The sequence below is a fragment of the Macrobrachium rosenbergii genome, chromosome 21, assembly GCF_040412425.1.
Source record: "Macrobrachium rosenbergii isolate ZJJX-2024 chromosome 21, ASM4041242v1, whole genome shotgun sequence".
NCBI lineage: Eukaryota > Metazoa > Arthropoda > Malacostraca > Decapoda > Palaemonidae > Macrobrachium > Macrobrachium rosenbergii.
This window is the reverse complement of record NC_089761.1, coordinates 1,402,721-1,422,437: the sequence shown is the minus strand read 5'-3', so window position 1 is coordinate 1,422,437 and position 19,717 is coordinate 1,402,721. Positions and strand designations below refer to the sequence as shown.

At 48.9% G+C, this 19,717-nt stretch overlaps 1 protein-coding gene across 1 annotated transcript in view; it reads left to right on the top strand.

Moving 5' to 3' along the window:
- The first annotated feature begins 841 nt into the window (after nt 1-841).
- The window catches only part of LOC136849652 (uncharacterized), a 759,811-nt gene continuing 740,935 nt past the window's right edge, over nt 842-19,717 (top strand). The window contains exon 1 of the mRNA XM_067122953.1: nt 842-1,083. Within this exon, the coding sequence (XP_066979054.1) occupies nt 1,047-1,083 (37 nt within the window). The 5' untranslated portion in view covers nt 842-1,046. The remainder of the gene's footprint in view (nt 1,084-19,717) is intronic.

Sequence of the window (19,717 nt, the reverse complement as noted above, 5' to 3'; positions counted from 1 at the left end):
GGATGTCGGCGAAGAAATTAAAGGTTAATGCAGACAAAACTGAGTGTATAGTATTTGGATCTGACAGCAGTGAGGAACTTAGGAGTATTTATTGATAATAAATTATCGATGAAGAACCATGTATTGCATATTACAAAAACCTGTAACTATCATATTAGAAACATTGCATTAATTAGAAAATACCTAAACGAAGATACTCTGAAAACAGCAATTTGCAACCAAATACTTTCGAAGCTTTGACTACTGCAACGTTTTATAGCCTACTACAGTCTCCCTAACTACCTACGAAGAAAATTGCAAGGAGTACAAAATAGAGCCGCCAGATTAATAAAAGGACTATGTTCCCGTGACAGAATAACCCCAATACTAATTTAACTACGTTGGGTCCCAGTAAAATCTAGAAAAGAATATAAAATACTACTTACAGTCTTTAAAGCACTTAAATGTGAACCAACATATCTGGGAAACTGTTTAAGTTTCTTTAGACCCGAAATGAACATTGTAATCAGACATGCAAGTGAAGCATAGGCTATAGGCTACTTGAACCTAGATTATACAACAAAATACAGCCTGAATTGAAGAATATACAAGAAGAATGCAAGTTTAAAAAGGAACTAAAGACTCCTTTTCTGCGGGAGCTACGATACTGACAAAAAAACACTGAAAGACAATTTTATAAAATAATGTAAGAAGCGCCTTATTTTGAAAATGTAATTCCCAGAGAGGGAATTATCCCTGTGGAGGGCTGTACATAAGACCAAACAAAGTGACGAGACTAAAAACTTAAACAAACACAAACAAAGGACGAATAAAACGAGCAAGGGAGCCATTTCAAAGGAGAAATCCGCCCACTACTACTACAACTACGTGGCGGGAAACGAAAAGTAAACGACGTTCGTTGTTGCCTTTTGGGTAGAACAAAGGTAGTAAATTGTGCTGTATACCCTACGCCAGACTACCCAATTATTCGAGTGACAATTTGATAAGGTCATCGTGACTCGTGAGAGAAAGAGGCGACCCGTAAAGGCCAGAAGGTGTCTGGAAGAATGTCCTCGCAGGCGAGGCAGAAAATTCGTGCTAAAGGTAAGCATGACTCCAGGCTCCCATTGGGAGGTCAAAATTTAATGATGATCTTGAAGGATTTACTTGAAGCCATGAGGCCATAGCAGGTTGGTCACTACAGGAATGCTTAGCTTTTTACAGCCCGACCTCTCACTGTATTTGCCCCAAGGGAAAGGGAGTAGCCTAGACGAGGCCTCTGCAGATTGAGAGGAAATGATTTTGGGGGGGTGGGGATCCCGGCCAGGTAAAGGTAGGTGTGATGAGGTCATATTACTTCTGAATGACCTACTACAGTTAGCTTAAGGGGTAGCCTAGGTCTGACCACCTGACCCCTCCATGTAGAGTGCTCGCAGCCTCCCTGAGTTTGTCTCTGATGCCCTTAAGGGTTAATTAAGCTAACTGTGATGGGCCACGCACTGGAGGGGCAATATGACCTGACCAGACCTACCGTTATCTAACCTAACCTCGTGGAGGCACGGCTTGTGAGGGTAGGTTAGGAGAAAGGATGCAGTTACCTGGTATAGAGGCTCTGCATCCCTTGGAACCCCCAAAGTAGGCTGTCATGACCCCTCCATCGGCACCTAGGGTAAATGATCAGGGTTGGGACACGACACGTGGGCGGCAGAATTTCCACTTTTCACTCAATATTTAATTGAGAAATAACAGAGAAATTAAATCTTTCAAAAGACTGAAGCTTCATTGACGAAATGAGCTGCAGGAAACTGCCACACAAACTAAAAGAGGCAGGTGAAGTCTTCGTAAAATACTGTAGGTGTTGGTGTTGAAGGCACTTTGGAATCCAATAAGGCGTCTTCTCAAATGATGAGACAAAATTGAGTGGCGATTGGACACTTCCATCCCAGCGCTCATTTAACGGTGTGCTGACACTAATTGCATATACGAGGGGTGTCAAAAAGTTCCAGGAAAAATTGTTGAATGATGGATTTATTTAGAATGAAACAACCCAAATAGTAAACAATTATCTGTGATGTAGTGATCTTTGTTAGACTTATTACCTCAGTCATCCTCTTGCTACCGTGGTGTTAACATCTGCTTCAGAGGCATAACTTCTTGAACCCATGGAAAATAAAAATTTTGAGATGTCCCTGCCCAAGCTTGATTGGAAACCAGGGCCATTATTGAAGCTTCTGCAACAAGTTTATGGAGATTCTTCTCCATCTAAATCAGTTGTTTATGATTGGATCTAAGACCGATTTAAGGATGGTGGGGAGGACCTTTCAAAGACAACCTGTCAAGAGAGGGAAGACCATCGACTGAGAGGAAAAATGAAAGATCTTTGTGGTTTTTTGGTTGCAGAATCTAGTGGATGAAGAGTTGGCTGGATTACTATCTGATATGATAGCTAATGAAACTGGGATCTCCCATGGTTGACCACATTTTCAATTTTAAATGAAAATCTTGGTTTGAGTAAACTGTTCAGCACGTTGGGTTTGAAAGCTGTCATTTTGGCCTTTGAAGACCAACTGCATCAAAAGCTGAACTTTCTCTTGCAGTTTTGTCTTAAGATTGAATCAAATGAATCAGAGTTTTTGGTCTCCTGCTGCGGATTGTTACTGGAGATGAAACTGGTGATCCATCAATGTTCCTGACCCAGAAAGTAAAATTCAATCAAAGCAATGGTTACCAAGAGGTGCCAGCTGCACCAGTGAAGTTCAAAGTGGCGAGATCTGCCCAGAAGGTTATGGCAACAGTGTTTTGGGACTGCCAAAAGTGATTTTGATTGAGGTGAAGGACAAAAAAACAATCACCGGAACTGCTACAAAGGTGTTTTGCAAAAACTGAAGACTGCATTGGCTGCTGCTTCTTCTGAAAAGTTGCACCTGGGCAGAATTTTGTTCCATCATGATAACTGGAGGTTCCAGCACATTTTAGGGTCCAAAAGAGAAGAAGATGACAAAATTTAGGTGGGAAACTCTTCCACATCCTCCTTATAGTCCTGATCTTGCTCCTTCAGATCTTTTTCCTGTTCCCAAAACTCAAGGAACACTTAAGAGGAGTCCAAAGGTTTGAATCTTTGGATGCTGCTAAACATGCAGTTTCAACATGGTTTAATAGAAAGGCCCCAAATTTCTACAAAGAAGGGTTGCAGGGTGGAAACAGCGCATTTGATTTTTGTATAGAGTTAGATGGCAGATATGTAGAAAAATGATGTTTGAATTTCCTTAAATAAAGAGTATATTGAATTTTTCCTGGAACTTTTTGACTTACCCTCGTATATGTAATGTTCAGAGTTATTACTCAAGATTTTAGTTGTAATCAGCACGATAAAACAACATTTGTTGCGACTCGATATACAAACTGTTGGTCCTTTACTGTACATTAGGAATTACTTTCAGCGTAGGCTGGAAACGGCCGTTAAACTCTTGAGCAAGGTGGTTAGGCAGTACCTACCACCAGGTAGGCAGGAATACCCACCTGCCCCCATGTAAACATTCCAATTTGCTTTCAGCCATCATGCTTTGCAGACGTGGTTTCGGATCTTTCTGCCCGATTGTCGTTAAGCTCTTATTTTCCCGGTGGGATATTTCTGTATTTTGTGTGTATATGACGTGTGTTTGATATTATTACAAACCCACGATTTGTGATAACCTTGCATAAGCCATCGTTCCCTGCGCTGTCTTGGGTTTGACGGCCAAGGGCTTATTTAGAGAAACATAACTGAGTGGTAATGCTTCTCTTCCAGCACCCCTTTATGTAGATACTGAAGGCGTTCCCCTGTACATTTGGAGGTATTAGATTGGGACGTAATATCTTCGCTCCCCTACATTGATTGGGACGTAAGAATTCGCTTCCCATCCTGGGCTCCTGCCCTCCATGTACAAGGGGCATAACTACTTCCTTCCTACTTGTGATGAGTGTTATTTTCGCTGCCTGCACTTGGAGTTGCAGTGAGGGAGAGGTTGCGGGCGTCCTCAGTAAGCCACTTCCACAGCACCCTTGGTGGCCTCCCCTCCGTCCTTCTCTCTCCCTGTAGATTCTTCCTTATCTCTCCTTCGCCCTCTTCGCTCACTCGTCAGGCGAAGACCGCGCGGAGGTGGGGGGGTGGGCAGTCGGGCGACCTCTTCTAGGGGCCTCCTCCCGCTAAGTAGGGCAGTTCCCCTCGTAGCGAGAGGAGCCTCCCTCTACTAATCATCTTTGCCTTTTCTTGCAGGTTGACAGTGAGCATCACAGACACAGCAGTAGTTGGCTGGATATCTCAGGGGATAACTTGCATGATGGAGTCCCGATGTTCATTCATTGTTGCTTTGGGACTGACCCCAGTACCTGGTGGGAATGACAGTTCCACGTCAGGATCATTCCGATTCTGTTCCCGCTGATGTGGATTGATTGCTGTCATTGCTGGCCTTCATGTATGCCGTGGCACTGCCTCTGGCATATCTGTGGTCCATCTGCTCCTGCTGTTTTCCTGTGTTATGCTCCTGTTAACTCAACGACAGTCTCTGGGCAGCTCTTCCTGGTCTCCTGCAGCAGCCGCCCTGATTGTTCATGCCGCTGCTGGAGACTTTCATATGATGTTCCTGGCCGTTGCTGTAGCTCCTGCCTTCCGAACCGCTTCCGTAGCTCCTGCATCAGCTGTCCTGATCGTGCCTGCTGCTTCTCCTGGTGGTCGTGTCTGGGGCCGCTTCTGTTGTGTTCCTGCCTAGCTGCCCTGGAGGTTACGATGTCCGCCATCCTGTAGAAGTTGTCAGAGTGAAGGTGAAGGAAGTCGCCCTGTGGAAGCAACGTTCCTGGCCATTGCGGTAGCTCTTGCCTTCCAAACCGCTGCCATAGCTCCTGCATCGGCTGTCCTGATCATGCCTGCTGCTTCTCCTGGTGGTCGCTTCTGTTGTGTTCCTGCCTAGCTGCCCTGGAGGTTACGATTTCTGCCATCCTGTAGAAGTTGTCAGAGTGAAGGTGAAGGAAGTCGCCCTGTGGAAGCAACGTTCCTGGCCATTGCGGTAGCTCTTGCCTTCCAAACCGCTGCCATAGCTCCTGCATCGGCTGTCCTGATCATGCCTGCTGCTTCTCCTGGTGGTCCTGTTGTGTTCCTGCTAGCTGCCCTGGAGGTTACGATTTCTGCCATCCTGTAGAAGTTGTCAGAGTGAAGGTGAAGGAAGTCGCCTGTTGAGGTGGTGTTCCTGGCCGTTGCGGTAGCTCCTGCCTTCTGAACCGCCGCCATAGCTCCTGCATCAGCTGTCGTGATTGAGTCTGCTCCTTCTGCTGGTGGTGGTGTCCTGGGCTGCTTCTGTTGTGTTCCTGCCTAGCTGCCCTGGAGGTTACGATGTTTCATGTCCACCGTCATGTAGATGTCAGAGTGAAGGTGAAGGAAGTCGCCCTGTGGAAGTAGCCACCGTCTTCTTCAACTTATCTTCGATTTCGTCTTCTGCTACCTCTTCCCTTCCTCTCCCGAGGTCCAAGGGGTTCCCAGAATCTGGACAGACCTCCATTGGCCGAAGGAGAGGAAGGCTGCTTCTTTACCCTTGATGCCCTTGGATGTCTAGGACTGCCTCCTTCCGAGGAGGCAGTGGGTCTCTCGTTGGCTCTTCCCGACCTTCAGGTTAGGAAACCGATTCGCATAGCCCTGGGTTTCGTGTTTCGGGAGCTGCGGGCACGCAGACCTCGGTTTGCGATCCTGTTCACAGTCTTAGAGGTTCCGCCTCAAAGACGGGGGCTGCTTCGGGCGCTCGCTCGCGAGCCACTCCGATTGCTTGAGATTCTATGGAATATCGAGTATCCAGATCTGGTCTGGAGATTATTTTTCCTCAGCCCAGTTCAGGAGCAGTGCAAGAGAAAGGGCCAAGGCACCCAGGTGTCTCAGCTCTTCCTGCCAGTACCACAAGCACTCCCCGAGTGCTTGCCAGTGCTCGGTCGGGTTCCCAGCTTGTTGTCTCAATCCTGTTGGTTCGAACACCAGAAGAAGCAGGGAAGAGATTCCCTTCAGGAGTTGTGCGGGACTTCTAAGGGACTGCTCTCTTCCGGGAGACAAGTTTCTCTCGTTGGCTCTTCCCGCCCTCGGGCGAGAGCCGATTCTCATTCTCCTGTGGGGTTTGGTGATTCAGGGCATGGCCTCCGTAGGCCGCGCGCTCGTTGCCAGTCTCGGAAGTCTGCATCTAAGACTGGTTCTGTACCTGGCTCTTTCGACCTCTTAGGAAACTGAAAGCGGCCGCTCCCGATTTTTGGGAGTCTTGTGGGTAGCTCAAATTCTATTAATCACGAGCGCTCTCCTGATGAGAGGCACAAGACAAGAGAAGTGCCGAGACACCCAGGTGTCTTGATACTGCCCTCCAACTGCTTCAGTTGCTCGGCCGGGTTTCATCCTTGTGTATTGAACCTTAGGGTTCGAGCACCCAGGATAGCAGACAGAATTCCCCTTTGAACCTTCTTCTCAAGGGGTCTCAGCCTCGAAGGAGTTCAGAGTTCGGGAAACTAGCAATAGTTCACGGCAGATGAGTTCCGCCCTGTCCAGTTCCGATTGTGTTCTCGAGGCTCGGCCTCGGCTCAGAGTTTGGTCCCGCTAGCAGACTGGCTCAGCAGCTTGTCCAGCCTGCCCAGCCCTTGGTCGCGCTTGCAAGACTGGCTCGGCTTGCTCACTCTGCCCAGCACCTTGGTCGCGTTTGCGAGACTGGCTCGGCTCGCACTGCCTGCCTCCTGTTCATCGCATACCACCCAATGGGATTGCGTTTGCGTGATCAGCTCCATTGCGGCTCCTCTTGCCCCTACTCAGGTTTTTCCGAATCTGGTTCTCGGCTCTGTTCAATGAACTTTTTGCTCTTCCCAGGAAAGCGCTTTGCCATGGCACAAGTGCTCTTCTTCCCCCATGTGGCTGTAATCTCCTTCAGTTGATTATCACTCATGGTCCGCCTCTCCTGTTGGTCTTACTGACTGGACAGGTACGGGTACTCTTTCTCCTCACCTGTTCTCTTCCTCTCGGTTGTTCCGAGAGGTACGAGACGGACAGAGAGAGGGCTTCCTGGCATGCTTTGGGTGTCGGTCCCCCGATTGTCTCGTAGTACAACAGGTAGCCGAGGAGGGTTTCGTGGGATCTGTCAAGGCTCCCTCCAAAGAGAGAGGTACATGAGTTTCACTCTTTGGAAGCAGCAAGGGTCTTCCTCTTCAAGTTGCGATCGCCCTCGTTTTTTGGACAGGACCACAACTCCCCCAATGAATAATCTTCATCACTCGCAACCCTTGCAGTTCCCGAGGGGCCGAGAGTGTCGGGGGCCGCTGCGGTCCTTGCTTCCGAGAGCATTCTCGACCAGATGAATTCTTTTCTTCAGAGGAGTTCATTCAGGCCGAGACACCAAGCTTCTCCCCTGCCTGTACAGAGTATGAATTCTTCTTGCCTCGGAGGGTCTGGCCGACTGCAGTTGTGTGGGCAATTCTGGTGCTAAGAAGAAGGACTTGTCCCAATTCGGATCTATGGTTTCATAAGTCCTGGGTTGGCTCGACCCTTAGGAATGAACCTTACTTGGTTCTGCCTTTCTCTTGCAGAGATTTGCCAGATACCTTGGTAATCAAGGTTCATACCAGGGCACTGCCTTGTCCTTTGGACAATGGCCAAGACCTTGGGGTCTTATTCATATCGACTCGAACTCGAGTTCAAGCCAGCTCCCCCCTCAACTCCTAAGAAGTCCTAGCTTCAATAGAAGATTGCGGAACATAGCCCTCTCCTTCCCTTCTAGGAAAGTGTGCATAACTGTCTCTTTCCACCCTCTTTCCCATAAGGGAGGAGAGATGAAGGGAAGAGAGAAAGAAGTATCGACCAGGAAGAAGTTCTCCTACTGCAGATTCCTGGATGAAATGATACTTATCAAGTCTCTGGAGCTGGCAGCGACATTGCCGAGACCTGGGAATGGATTCCTTCAGGAAAAGTATCTATTTCCCTTAGGTCTCTGTAATTCTTTTCATCAAACTTCCATTCCATTTCCTTTCCCATGCTCCTGATTCGGGAAATGCCAGCCCAGCTAGAGCTAATTGTCTTGGTATAAGTCATCTTGCAGAAGTTTCCCCATGGCGGAGAATGGAAGTCTGCTTCCATTCCTCCGTCCTTCTTTCCTCTTCGAAGTATGAGGAAGGAGTTAGGCTAATGCTTGATTGAAGGAACCTTCGAATATGCTTGCATATTCCCCTCACATCATGTATCTACTTACAGATTCACCGATTGAGGAATAGGCGCACCCCTGTAAGACTTTGTCTTGAAGGTGTGGAACTGAGATGATTAGTACCTTCTCATCACCATCCTGGGCTCAAGGCAGCCTTCTGGCCTTCCAAGAATTCAGGATGAGTTTTGCGACACTCAGTGGTTCGTTGAACAACAAACCACAGTAGTGGCATTTGTCGACAAACAAGAGGGAATCGTTTTTTCTCCTGTTTCATCTGTTGACATTTGCAGGTACTCAAGTGTTCTATAGCACACTCAACATCTCAGTTAGCCAGGTGCATCCCTGGTGGGGATGTATTGGCAGGCGAGCTTGGCCTCGGGTTTGAGTGATCGTGACAGAACGTGCTGCTCACTCGAAGATTCACGAAGAGACTGCTCGAATGAGAAATCCCTACCATCTTTCTGTTGCTTCCCTGTACAAGTCGGTAGTTTTTTCTCGCTCCTTCATACCAGACCAAGGGCCGCTACGGCGAGGCATGCTGTCTTTCTGGGAAACTTGATATCTACATTTTTCCCTCTGTATTTGTCTGTTTCGCTAGGGGTTCTCAAGCATTGCTTACCCCGAATTACAGACAAATGCCGGAAGACTTTGCCTCTTGCCCAACCTGATAGCCGAGGCACTGAGAAGAATTCTGCTCAACCCAACCTCCTGTAGCAGCTACACAAGAAGCGGTTCTTCGGGCAGTACATCCCTGTGTGTTCGGGACTGGGAGACCTTCCAGCTTCCCTTGCAAGCATAGGCTTTCTCACCGAGCAGCAGCTGCTGTAGCTGGATATCTCTTGAAGTCCTCTGAACAATCCCAGGGACTGGAGCCATCTTCGCTGGTGGGTGTCGTTGTGGAACTCCTTCTCGGGTCAGAGTCGCTCTTCAAGTCTGGACTTCCTCGTCTTCTCCACCAAGGGTTGCTTCTTTCCCTTTCTTTTGTGAAGAGCGTAGGCTCTTGCGACCTAGTCTTCTATCTGAAGTAGCCCTCTTCTCCTCAGTCAAGATTTAGCTACGGATGAGAAGCTTCTTCGGTCTTGCTGTCCCAGGGAACAGTTCCCTGGGTGGCACGCGACTCTCGTTTAGGGTTCCTGACCCATGCAGCACACGCCCTTATGAGAGTCATCAGATAGAGGTGTGCCCTTGTAGGACCATCTCTCATCTTGCTTCGGCCTTGGCGTGGAAGATGGAAGAACAGGTGAAGGGGATCAATACCTCGACTCCTTCTTGGATGTCGTAGGTGGACTCCAAATCCTTCGGCATCTGTTGCCGGGTTCGAGTCCTTCTTGTTCCCCTCCTCCTTGGACTTTGTATCGATGATCCAGATCATTGGTTACTTTGTCCTTTAGGGAGCTGTGGTACTTTCCGAAAAGGCTCGACACTCCTAACCTGGATGTCATCGACATTTTTACCAGTACTCTCCCAAGGAAGAAGTGTCTAGGGACACATCTTCCTCCTGGCTTCATGAAGCGATCGAGGGAGATACTCAGCAGCTGACGATGACAATACAGGTACCTTCCACCCGAGAGCTCACAAAGTCAATGGCTTGGTCCATCCCTTGCATTCCAGAAGTTTCTGTCCGGCTGGAAGCAAGACGTGGTCTCTTAGACCACACTCTTATCTTCCAATAGTCTTGCCCACAGGCCCTTGGAACCTTTTTTCCTTGGCCCTGTGGTGGCTGCTCAACAAGTTGTGTTTTCTTACCTGGCTCCTTCAAGAGGACGAGTAGCATCTCACCTAAGGTGTTGGTTCTGGAAGTGAGGATTCCGAGAGTGACTGGCCTGTCTTTCTCCTCCTTCCCCGTCCTTGTACTTCTCTTCCTTCAGGATGACAATAGGACTCGAACCAACACGTGCTGGACCTGGCACTGATGTGGTAAGACTACACATCGAGCACTGTTCTATTTTTCTCCTAGAACCATAGAAGCAATTCTGCTCCTTCCTCTAGCAAGGGGAGAAAGGAGAGTCTGGCAATAAGGGAAACCCTGTCTCAGGTTTTCCTTACTGCCCCCGACTCTAAGATTCTTCCAGCCTATTTCGTATGAGTCATGTTTCCTCACTCATGTGAAAAGGTCCAGTATTTCTGACATTTGATCTTGCAGTTCCTACACTCTGATCAATATGCCAGAGGTTCGGGTACTCCTCACTCTTTCGACCAGGAGTAGCAGCCTAGGTGTGCAGAACTCCAGTCAGTTCAGGAGACTCACTCAGATTCCTCCCTCCTACCAGTGAGTCTTCCTAACGTGAAGGACCAACAGTTTGTACATCGTGTCGGAACAAATCACAATTTTTTAAAGTAAATTGTATTTTTCCTAACTATACAAACCTGAGGTCCTTTACATTACATATTATGCCCACCTCATGCCACCCCTCAATCTGAACCTGGACCGAAAGGCAAACTGGAATGTTTACATCTGGGCAGGCAGGTATTCCCGCCTGCCTGGTGATAGTTACTGCCTAACCACCTTGCTCCAGAGTTGTTCTTTTACATTAGGAATTACTTTTCAGCGTAGGCTGGAAACGGCTGTTGAACTTTCGAACAAGGTGGTTAGGCAGTTAACTACCATCTGGGAGGCGAGAGTACCACCTGCCCGGATGTAAACATTCCAATTTGCTTTCGGCTGTCGTAGACTGCGGACGTTGTTTCTCTCGCTCTCTGCCTGACTGTTGAGCTTTTTCCCGGTGGGAAATTTCCTTTTGTTTTTCTAGTATGAATGTTGATAAGTCCTTTAAGCCCTCCTATCCCCAGCATGTGTGTCCTGGGGTAGGAGGCAAGAAATGTCATACCTTTAGATCTAGCGTTGACACGGACCCACATGCCCTTTACCCCACTTTCAGGGGATGTGTGTGTTCGCATGTTTCGCCATGTAGCGAGTGTTGTTCCTGGTCTCCCAAGCAATGGAGGAAGTTTGAGGGGATGAGACGCTACCGTAGGAAACCCGCCAAGGAACCGTCCGAGGGTAACACGCCCCCGACGACTCCTGTGGTGGCTGATCCGTCATGGTCGTTTCTCCCTCCCAGCAAGCTTCCTCTTCTTGCTGCCTCTCCCTTGGGTGAGGGCTCCCCCTCCCCTTCCTCATTCATTTCATTGGGTGTGGAAGGCTGCGGGGGAGCCTCTCTTCACTCCGGGGGCAAATTTCTTCCCCCGGAGCGAGTAGAGGCTTCCCTCTGTGATCCAACTATGTCCTCACGTTTGGGGGTGGAGGCGTCTTCTGTTGGCCAGGTACCCGATCTGACATGTGCCTGGCTGCTGCTGGGTCTGGTGTCACACTTGTCTGGCGCTCCAGTGACAACCCACACAGCCACCGCTTCCACCACCACGACTGTCACTGTGTTGTCTTTCGGCAAGCTACCTGTGACGGTGGCCTCGCACCTCAACACCCAGGTTTCAGCCTCGCCGGCCACATTCCACTCCGTGCTGCTGCCTCCTGGGTTCCTGGCGCCGTTGTCCCTGCCTGGCCCCTCGCACATGGTGACACCGTTGGTGCCTTATAAGACAATGCTTGCTCCTGTTGCTGCTGACCCATGCTCGTTGTGACCACGGTTTCGGCTCCTTGCTTCCCTGACACTCGGCACGGCCTGGCTCCCCATGTGCCACCTGTGCCTCCAACCCTGACTTCGTCCCTGGACCCTCCTGGCTCCCGCGCTGCTGTATCTGCCCCAGTAGCTGCTGGCCCGAGCACCATTTTTCGCTGCCCGGGTTGTGCCTGCTTCTGTGGCCTCCCCTGGTTGTTCCTGCTTCTGTGGCCCTCCTGGTTACGCCTGCTTCTGTGGCCCCCCCTGGCTGCTCCTGAGCCTTCTGCTGCTCCTTTGTGGTTTGGGGACTTGACTTTGATCCTGAGGAAGGTGGCGAAGAAGTCGAAGAAGAGATCGAGGAAGGTGTCGTCATCGTCGCTTTCATCTTCGTCGTCGTCGTTGTCTGCTGCCTCTTCTTCCTCTTCTCCTTCCGAGGCTTCCTAGCCAAGGAAGAAGAAGCCTGCCTCTCCCCCCCCTCACCTAAGAAGTCTCGCACCAAGACCTCTAAGGGACTGCCTCCTTCCACAGGGAAGGCAGTAGGATCTCTCGCTGGGTCTTCCCGATCCACGGATCAGGGAACCACTGCACTGACCCCTGGGCCAGCTAGTACCAAGCCAGGTTCCTGGGAAGGTGCACCGGTCCCTTGGGTCCAGACACCTGGAGAAGCAGAGAAGAGGTCCCCTGCTCAGTCTTCTTGAGAGGTTTCGGCCCCGAAGAAGACTGGGGCGCGTCAAGAGGACAGTGCAAATTTGCGCCAGCCAGCCGCGTGCTCAACTCCTCCCAGTCCCCAGCCATCACCACTGCGGGTTGGTGACCGCTTCTGGCCCACTGCCCCTGTTGGTTCTGCCAGCAAGGCAAGTGGGAGCACCCGATCCTCCTCACCTGTCCCCTCTACCTCCTGGGCTCCTTCCAGGGGGCACAAGTCGAACAGGAAGAAGAACTTTGGCGAGTTGTCTCCCCAGAGTTCTACCTTGGGGACGTACGTGCCTGGCTCGGTCCTTGGTTCAACCAGGTCTTACACCCGCGTGGTGCAGGGAGGATCACGGGCGTCTGCCGAGGTTCTCCCTCCTGCAGGGAGAGTAGATCAGGAGGACCGCACTCCGGAAGGACTCGAGGGTCCTCTTCCCCATGATGCGGACACCCCCGAGATACAGAGAACGTTTGCTGAGGTAATTACACTGATTCGTCAGCACAACGACCTCAGGGAAGGGACCACAGCCTCATCTGTAGATCATCCATCACGCCTCAAATCCTACTGGGGACCCAAGAAGGAACCCAAGGCTTCGGTGGGGCTGCCGTGGTCCACACTTGCCGAGGGGGTACTCGATCAGGTGAATAGGCTTGTGTCTGGGCAGGACAATTCTCTCTGATCGAACTGCTCGGACAAGCTTCTTCCCCCTCCTCTGCCTCGCCAGAAGCGTTTCTATGCACTGTCGGAGAGGTCATTGCCGCCTAAGCAGGTTGACCCGGACCTGGTTCATCTAGATCCGTGTCTCTTGTTGCAGCAACTTACTGCAGAGAGCATCTCCCTCTCTCAGCAAGAAGCTGCAACCCTGGAAGCCACTGCCATGGTGGCCTTCCAGGCAGTCTCCTGGCTGGATCTGTGGTCCTTCACAGCATCCAAGGTGGCTGCTTCCTCAGGCGCTATGATACCCAGGGAGGACTCTGCCTTTGGGAGACTATGCCAGTCTGGAGGTAGGGCCATCTCCTACCTCGCCCACCAGACGGCAAACCTGTGGGCTAACCTGGTCCTGAAGTGAAGGGATGCCGTTCTTTCTTGCTTCTCCAGGTCCGTGGGGTCTGAGTCGGCAATGACCCTGCAGAACAGACCGCTGCTGGGTTCCACCTCTCTCTTCCCTAAAGAGTTGGTGGACGCTGCAGTGGACAAGTGCCGGGCCACTGACAGCGACCGGCTTGTCCACCCGGCAGTGGCCAAGACCTCCGGGTGTTCGCGTTCCACTGCGGCCAGGCCCTCAGGTCAGGCTAGTTCTTCCTTGGCCCCTAAGAAGTCCCAGTCTTCGAAGGGATCCCTTAGAAACACCCAGCCTTCTTCTTCCTCTAGAAAGGGTGGGTCTTCCCACCCCTTTCAGCCTGCTTTCCAGTCCGGAGAAGGGGGCAAGGGGAAGAAGAAGAAGGTGGGGGTGTGCCTGTCAAGCCATTGGGCAACATGGCAGCGACACAGCCGAGACCTGGACAGTGGATGTCCTTCCGGAGGGATATCTACTACCCTTCGAGTCTCGGCCTCCCCTCACCTACACTCCGATCCGTCTCCGCACATATGTCAGGAACTCCGAAGGACTCCGTACTACAGCAAGAAATGCAAGCCATGCTGAGCAAGGGTGCTGTGGAAGTCATGTCAGACCAGTCTCCAGGCTTTTACAGCCATGTCTTTCTCGTAGAGAAAGCCACAGGGGGATGGAGACCAGTCTTAGACCTCTCTCCCCTGAACCAGTTCGTTCGCCAGACTCGGTTCACGATGGAAATGGTGCGATCCGTGCTTGCTTCCATCAGGGAGAACGACTTCATGCTTACGGTGGACTTGAAGAATGCGTATTTCCAAATACCTCCAAGTACCTCCGCTTTATCCTTGGGGAGATGGTCTTCCAATTCAGGGCACTCTGCTTCAGGCTCTCGACCGCTTCCCAGGTATTCACGAGAGTCTTCTCTCTCGTGTCAGCTTGGGCCCACTCGTATGGGATACATCTATTGAGGTATCTTGACGACTGGCTCGTCCTGGCTAGCTCACCGCTCGCAGCTGCTTCAGGACAGGGATCGACTCCTTGAGTTTTGCCACGATCTTGGGATCATGGTGAATCTTGAGAAGTCAGATCTTAACCCCCAAGCAGGGGATAAAGTACCTGAGCATGCTGATAGCCACTAGACACGGTAGCAGCGAAAGTCTTTCCCTCGGATTCTCTTATCGGCAGGTTCAGGCAGGCAGCACAGCTGTTCCTGTCACGACAGGAACAGTCAGCCCGGCAGTGGCATGTCGTCATCGGTCCCCTGTCATCGCTGTAGAAGCTGGTACCTCATGGGTGTCTGCACCTGCGGTCTCTACAGTGGTGACTGAAGGAGTTTTGGTCCCAGTCCCGAGACCCCCAGTCCTTTCTCATCCCTCTTTCCAGGGAGGTGAGAGAGGACCTCCGCTGGTGGATGGACGACAGGAACCTCTTGATAGGAGTGTCCCTGCATACTCCCCTGCCGGACATGCTGATGTTCTCAGACACATCGACCGGGGGATGGGACACACACCTGGAGGAGTTGCTGACTTCGGGAGTGTGGCACCGAGACAACAAGCACCTTCACATCAATACCCTGGAACTCAAGGCAGTCTTCCTGGCTCTCCAAGAGTTCCGAGCCTGAGTGATGGGACACTGTGGTACTGATGAGCGACAATACCACGGTAGTGGCATACATCAGCAAGCAGAGGGGTCTAGTATCCCTCCCGCTCCACCAGTTGACAATGCAGGTGCACGAGTGGGCCGTGGCTCACTCGGTAGAGCTGTCAGCCAGGTACATTCCAGGCAAGAGGAATGTCGTGGCAGACAAGCTTAGCTGCCAGAATCAGGTGATAGGAACCGAATGGTACCTTCACTCGGAAGTGACGGAAAGGCTATTCAACCTGTGGGGGCATCCAGTCATCGACCTGTTCGCCACCCAGCACAACAGAAAACTCCAGGTCATCTGCTCTGTCGTGCCGGACCCATGGGACGCTGCAGAGGACTCGTTCCAGCACCCGTGGGACAACCTCAACATGTAAGCCTTTCCTCCATTCTGTCTGATTCGCCGAGTGATCAGCCAAGCGATGATCACCCCAAATCTCAGAATTATTCTGGTGGCACCCAAATGGCTGCGGGCCATTTGGTATCCCGACCTGCTAGCTCTCCTCCCGAGGCGCCGAGAGAGATCCCCCTCTGGCCCAACCTGCTGTGTCAACCCCACGTGGGGTGGCACCACCAGACAGTGCAGTCCCTGTGTCTTCACGGCTGGAGGTTATGCACCGTCGTCGTGAGACGTTAAGGAGCGCGTATTCTGCTGCTGGAGAAGACAACACTGGTACGCCTCGTCCGAGAGCTCATGAAGTTCGCAGCATTGTCCGTCCCTTGCATTCCGGAAGAACATGTCAGTTCTGCAGGTGCTGAAGGCAGGTGTGTGGTCCCAACAGACCACCTTCACCTCCTCCTACCTACGGGATGTTGATCAAAAGTCCTTGGACACTTTTTCCTTGGGTCCTGTGGTGGCTGCTCAACAAGTTGTGTAGCTTACCCGGCTCCTCTAACAGGACAGGTTGCATCTCTCCTAAGATGTACGGTTGTGATTGGGAGAATGAATGCAGTGTGACTGGCCTCTCTTCTTTCTCCCCATCCTGGCTCTCTTCCCACGGGCAGACAGCGGACATGCCGTTATGTGCTGGATCTGGCGGTCGATGCAAGTAAGCACCCAACGGGAGCTCTCGTTCTATTTTCCATTCAAGTTTATAGAAACAACCCCACTCCTTTCCCTTGCAAGTTGGGGAAGGAGACCATGACAATAAGACAAACCCAATGCTTGTGATTGCCTTAATGCCATCCAACTCCAAGTTCTTCCTAGCCTACATTGCATGAACTGACTATTCCTCTTTCATGCAAAGGGACCCAGAAGTCTGACAATTGATCCCGCATTTCTTACAACCCAAACATTTTGTCAGAGGCAGTTTTCCCTTCCTTGCTCTATCGACCAGGAAGGGAAGACAAGGTGTGGTGAACTCCAGTCAGTTCATAGAGACTCACTCAGTTTCTTCCCTCCAACCAGTGAGTCTTCCTAATGTAAAGGACCGACAGGTTTGTATATCGTGTCGGAACAAATCACAATTTTTAAAAGTAAATTGTATTTTTTCCTAACTATACAAACCCGAGATCCTTTACATTACATTTCATGCCCACCTCATGCCACCCCTCAATCTGATACCTGGGCCGAAAGGCAAATTGAAATGTTTACATCCGGGCAAGCGGTACTCCCGCCTCCTGGACAGTAGTTAACTGCCTAACCACCCTGTTCGAAAGTTCAACGGCCGTTTCCAGCCTACACTAAAAGTAATTCCTAATGTAAAGGACCTCAGGTTTGCATAGTTAGGAAAAATACAATTTAGTTTTAAAAATTGTGATTTTAAATCTAAAATTATTACTTAAAACACCAGTATATTTGACAAAACTTACACTGTGTTTGTGATATATACTGTAGTAGGATATTCATTAAAAGGGGGTTCCTTCTTAATATGGTTAGGTTACTGCCTGTTCTAGGTTTATATCACCTTTAAGGATATAGGCTACATAAGACCCTACTAGCATGCAACCTTATAGATATGCTACCGAGTTGTAAAAACTAGATTATTTTGTTGAGCCTAGGATACTGTTTATATATAATCCTAGGCTTATTTGTTCTTTCTTAACCTAATATAGGGTATTACTTAATCCAGATTATTATAGATCACTTTTAAATGTATAGGCTAGGCTATATAAAAACAGAAAACTTACTAATATGTAACCTTATAGTTAACTGTTTTTTGTCTAACCCAAGTTGTTGTTTATATCCAATCTTAGGCTATTTGGTCTACTATATAAAACAGTAACTCACTAATGTGTAACCTTATAGCTAGGCTATAACGTACTCTAATCTAGGCTACTTCCTAATCTGGATTATTTAATTCACACTTAAGTGTATGGGTTACATAAAACACAGTTAGCCTACCTTAGTATGTAGCCTTAAGGCCAGGTTACCATCTCATCCAGCACAGATTACGATTTTATCTAGTCATAGGTTGCATGGTCTAGGCTAACAATTTAGTCCAAAAATGAGATGTTTCATGAAAAGTTATCACTTAACGTGATATAAGGTAATGCCTAGGCTAATCCTGGATCATTTAGTGCACAAGCTTATATAAAAGGGAAAAAATTTATACTAATATGTAGCCATATTGTTAGGTTATCAATTTACTTTTCTCAGATATTGTTATTATCTGATCCTAGAGTCCTCGATGTAAGCTAGGCCACTTAGGATACGTAATCCAAGAACATAGGCTAAGACAACATCCACTATTAATCTAGTCTGAATTATTCTCACTTACTGCATAGATTATTGTAGATGTCTCATAACCTGAAAGGATTTTCTATATTAATAATAAGTTGTGGAACATTTCTCTTAGTTAAAACATTTAGCTAGAATTTAAAACAACTTTCGTTTTACGAAATTAGGTAGCAATCAACGCTTTACGAAACTAGGTAGGCTAGTAATCAACGAGCCGGGTTCCAGCTTTAACACACAAATTATAAATTCCAAAAGTTTAAAACTAAAACTTTTAACTGGAAGTTAATATTGAGCACTTATCTTGCTATTTTTTATGTTTCCATGATCCTCGATAATGAAAACGGAGAAAAAAGTAAACTTTTTTCAGAGTGCTGGTAACAGTGTGAACCGTTCGCTGTAGACCAAACAGAGAGTAATAGCTCCTTGGTCTTTTCATGGCCCGGTTGTAAACAAGAGGTCCGATGCACATGCGCAATAGTCACTTCTTTTCCTTGCAGGTTCTTTTGATGTTGGAAAAACTGGGTTTAGCTTTGCTGAAGATAAGGGAAAGTGCCCTCTTATCTTTGAGTCCAATATATACTCCATCACGTGGTTATAATGTTAATCATTATGACACAATACCTGGCCAAAAAGACCAACTAGAAGAGAATTCTTTGATAATAGTTTGGTCACCATGGCGCTCTGGTAGACCATGGAAGGTAACTCCTTGAGGACGAAACAAACGACTACGCCATTAAAAAAACCCTAAAAATGCTTATACCTGAGTGTTTTAATAGTTTTATCACAAAAAGTGTATTTAGTCATGAAAATTATATGAAAATACAGTAATTAGTGAATATTTCTCAGTGAAAAATACTGCACATGGGCAAATTTTCCATGAATAATTGTATATATGTTGCATAGAGAAATCCATGAATAGGTGAGAATGGGAATATGGTGGGTTTACTGTATGTGTGTATTTCAATCATTTCCTCCCGAATGTTTTCGGGCCAGCACTGTAAGAGTCTAGTTAGACTCATTGGGCTGGTAAATCCTAATTTTATATATATATATAACAGATACCATTCTGCAGGATCGTTCCAACCTGGACCTCTACACTCTTGTACCTTTCAACAAGGTCAAGGAAGGTCTAACCATTTTCAGACTTGTCAGAACATTATGACATCCCTTGCAGCCCCGTTCTGAACCATGATTTATGATTCCTGGACTTGCTACGGTTGTTGGTGGACTCTCCAAGAATCCTTCCACTATTCGTGTCTTCTCAGACAATCCCACTTCTAGAAACCCCCCCAAGGGTGGTCTGCTCTTGCTCAGACAGCCTTCAGGCTGTCCGGGTGCTTGTCAGGAAGAAGAGGTTTTTCTAGAGGTGCTATAAGAGGCATTTGAGAGATGCAGATGTCATCTTCTAGATCAGTCTACCAATCTAGTGAACAGTTTTCCGAATCAGGTGTCTCAGACACTGAGTCTCTTCATCTGAGACACCTATGACTCATGGCAGTATTGCCTCTTTTATCAGAGGAGAGCTAGAATTTCTCCTATTCCTCCTTTTATTGGTATCAAGCTACATCAGACTCAGTAATGCGGTTTGCTCTTTTATCCTGAGATTTTTTAACCAAGAACAAGGACCCTTCCATGTCTCAGATCCGTTCTACCTCAAGAACTTAATGGAAGAGAAGATTTTCTTGACAGCCAGAAACAGTGCTCCTGACTCCTAGGAGTGCCCACCAGCTCCAGAGCTCTTACCTTGCCTGACCTCCAGCCCGCCTGGCTCCTGCTCATGCCCCAAACACTTAGGAGCGCCTGCCAGCTCCCAAGTGATCAGCTCCTGGTGGCCAGCTCATATGACATCACCTACAGCCTGGCACCAACTCTCCCCTCATCCTTTAGTGTTCTGGCAAGGACTCTTTTTCGCCCTCTTTCTAAGACTGTATT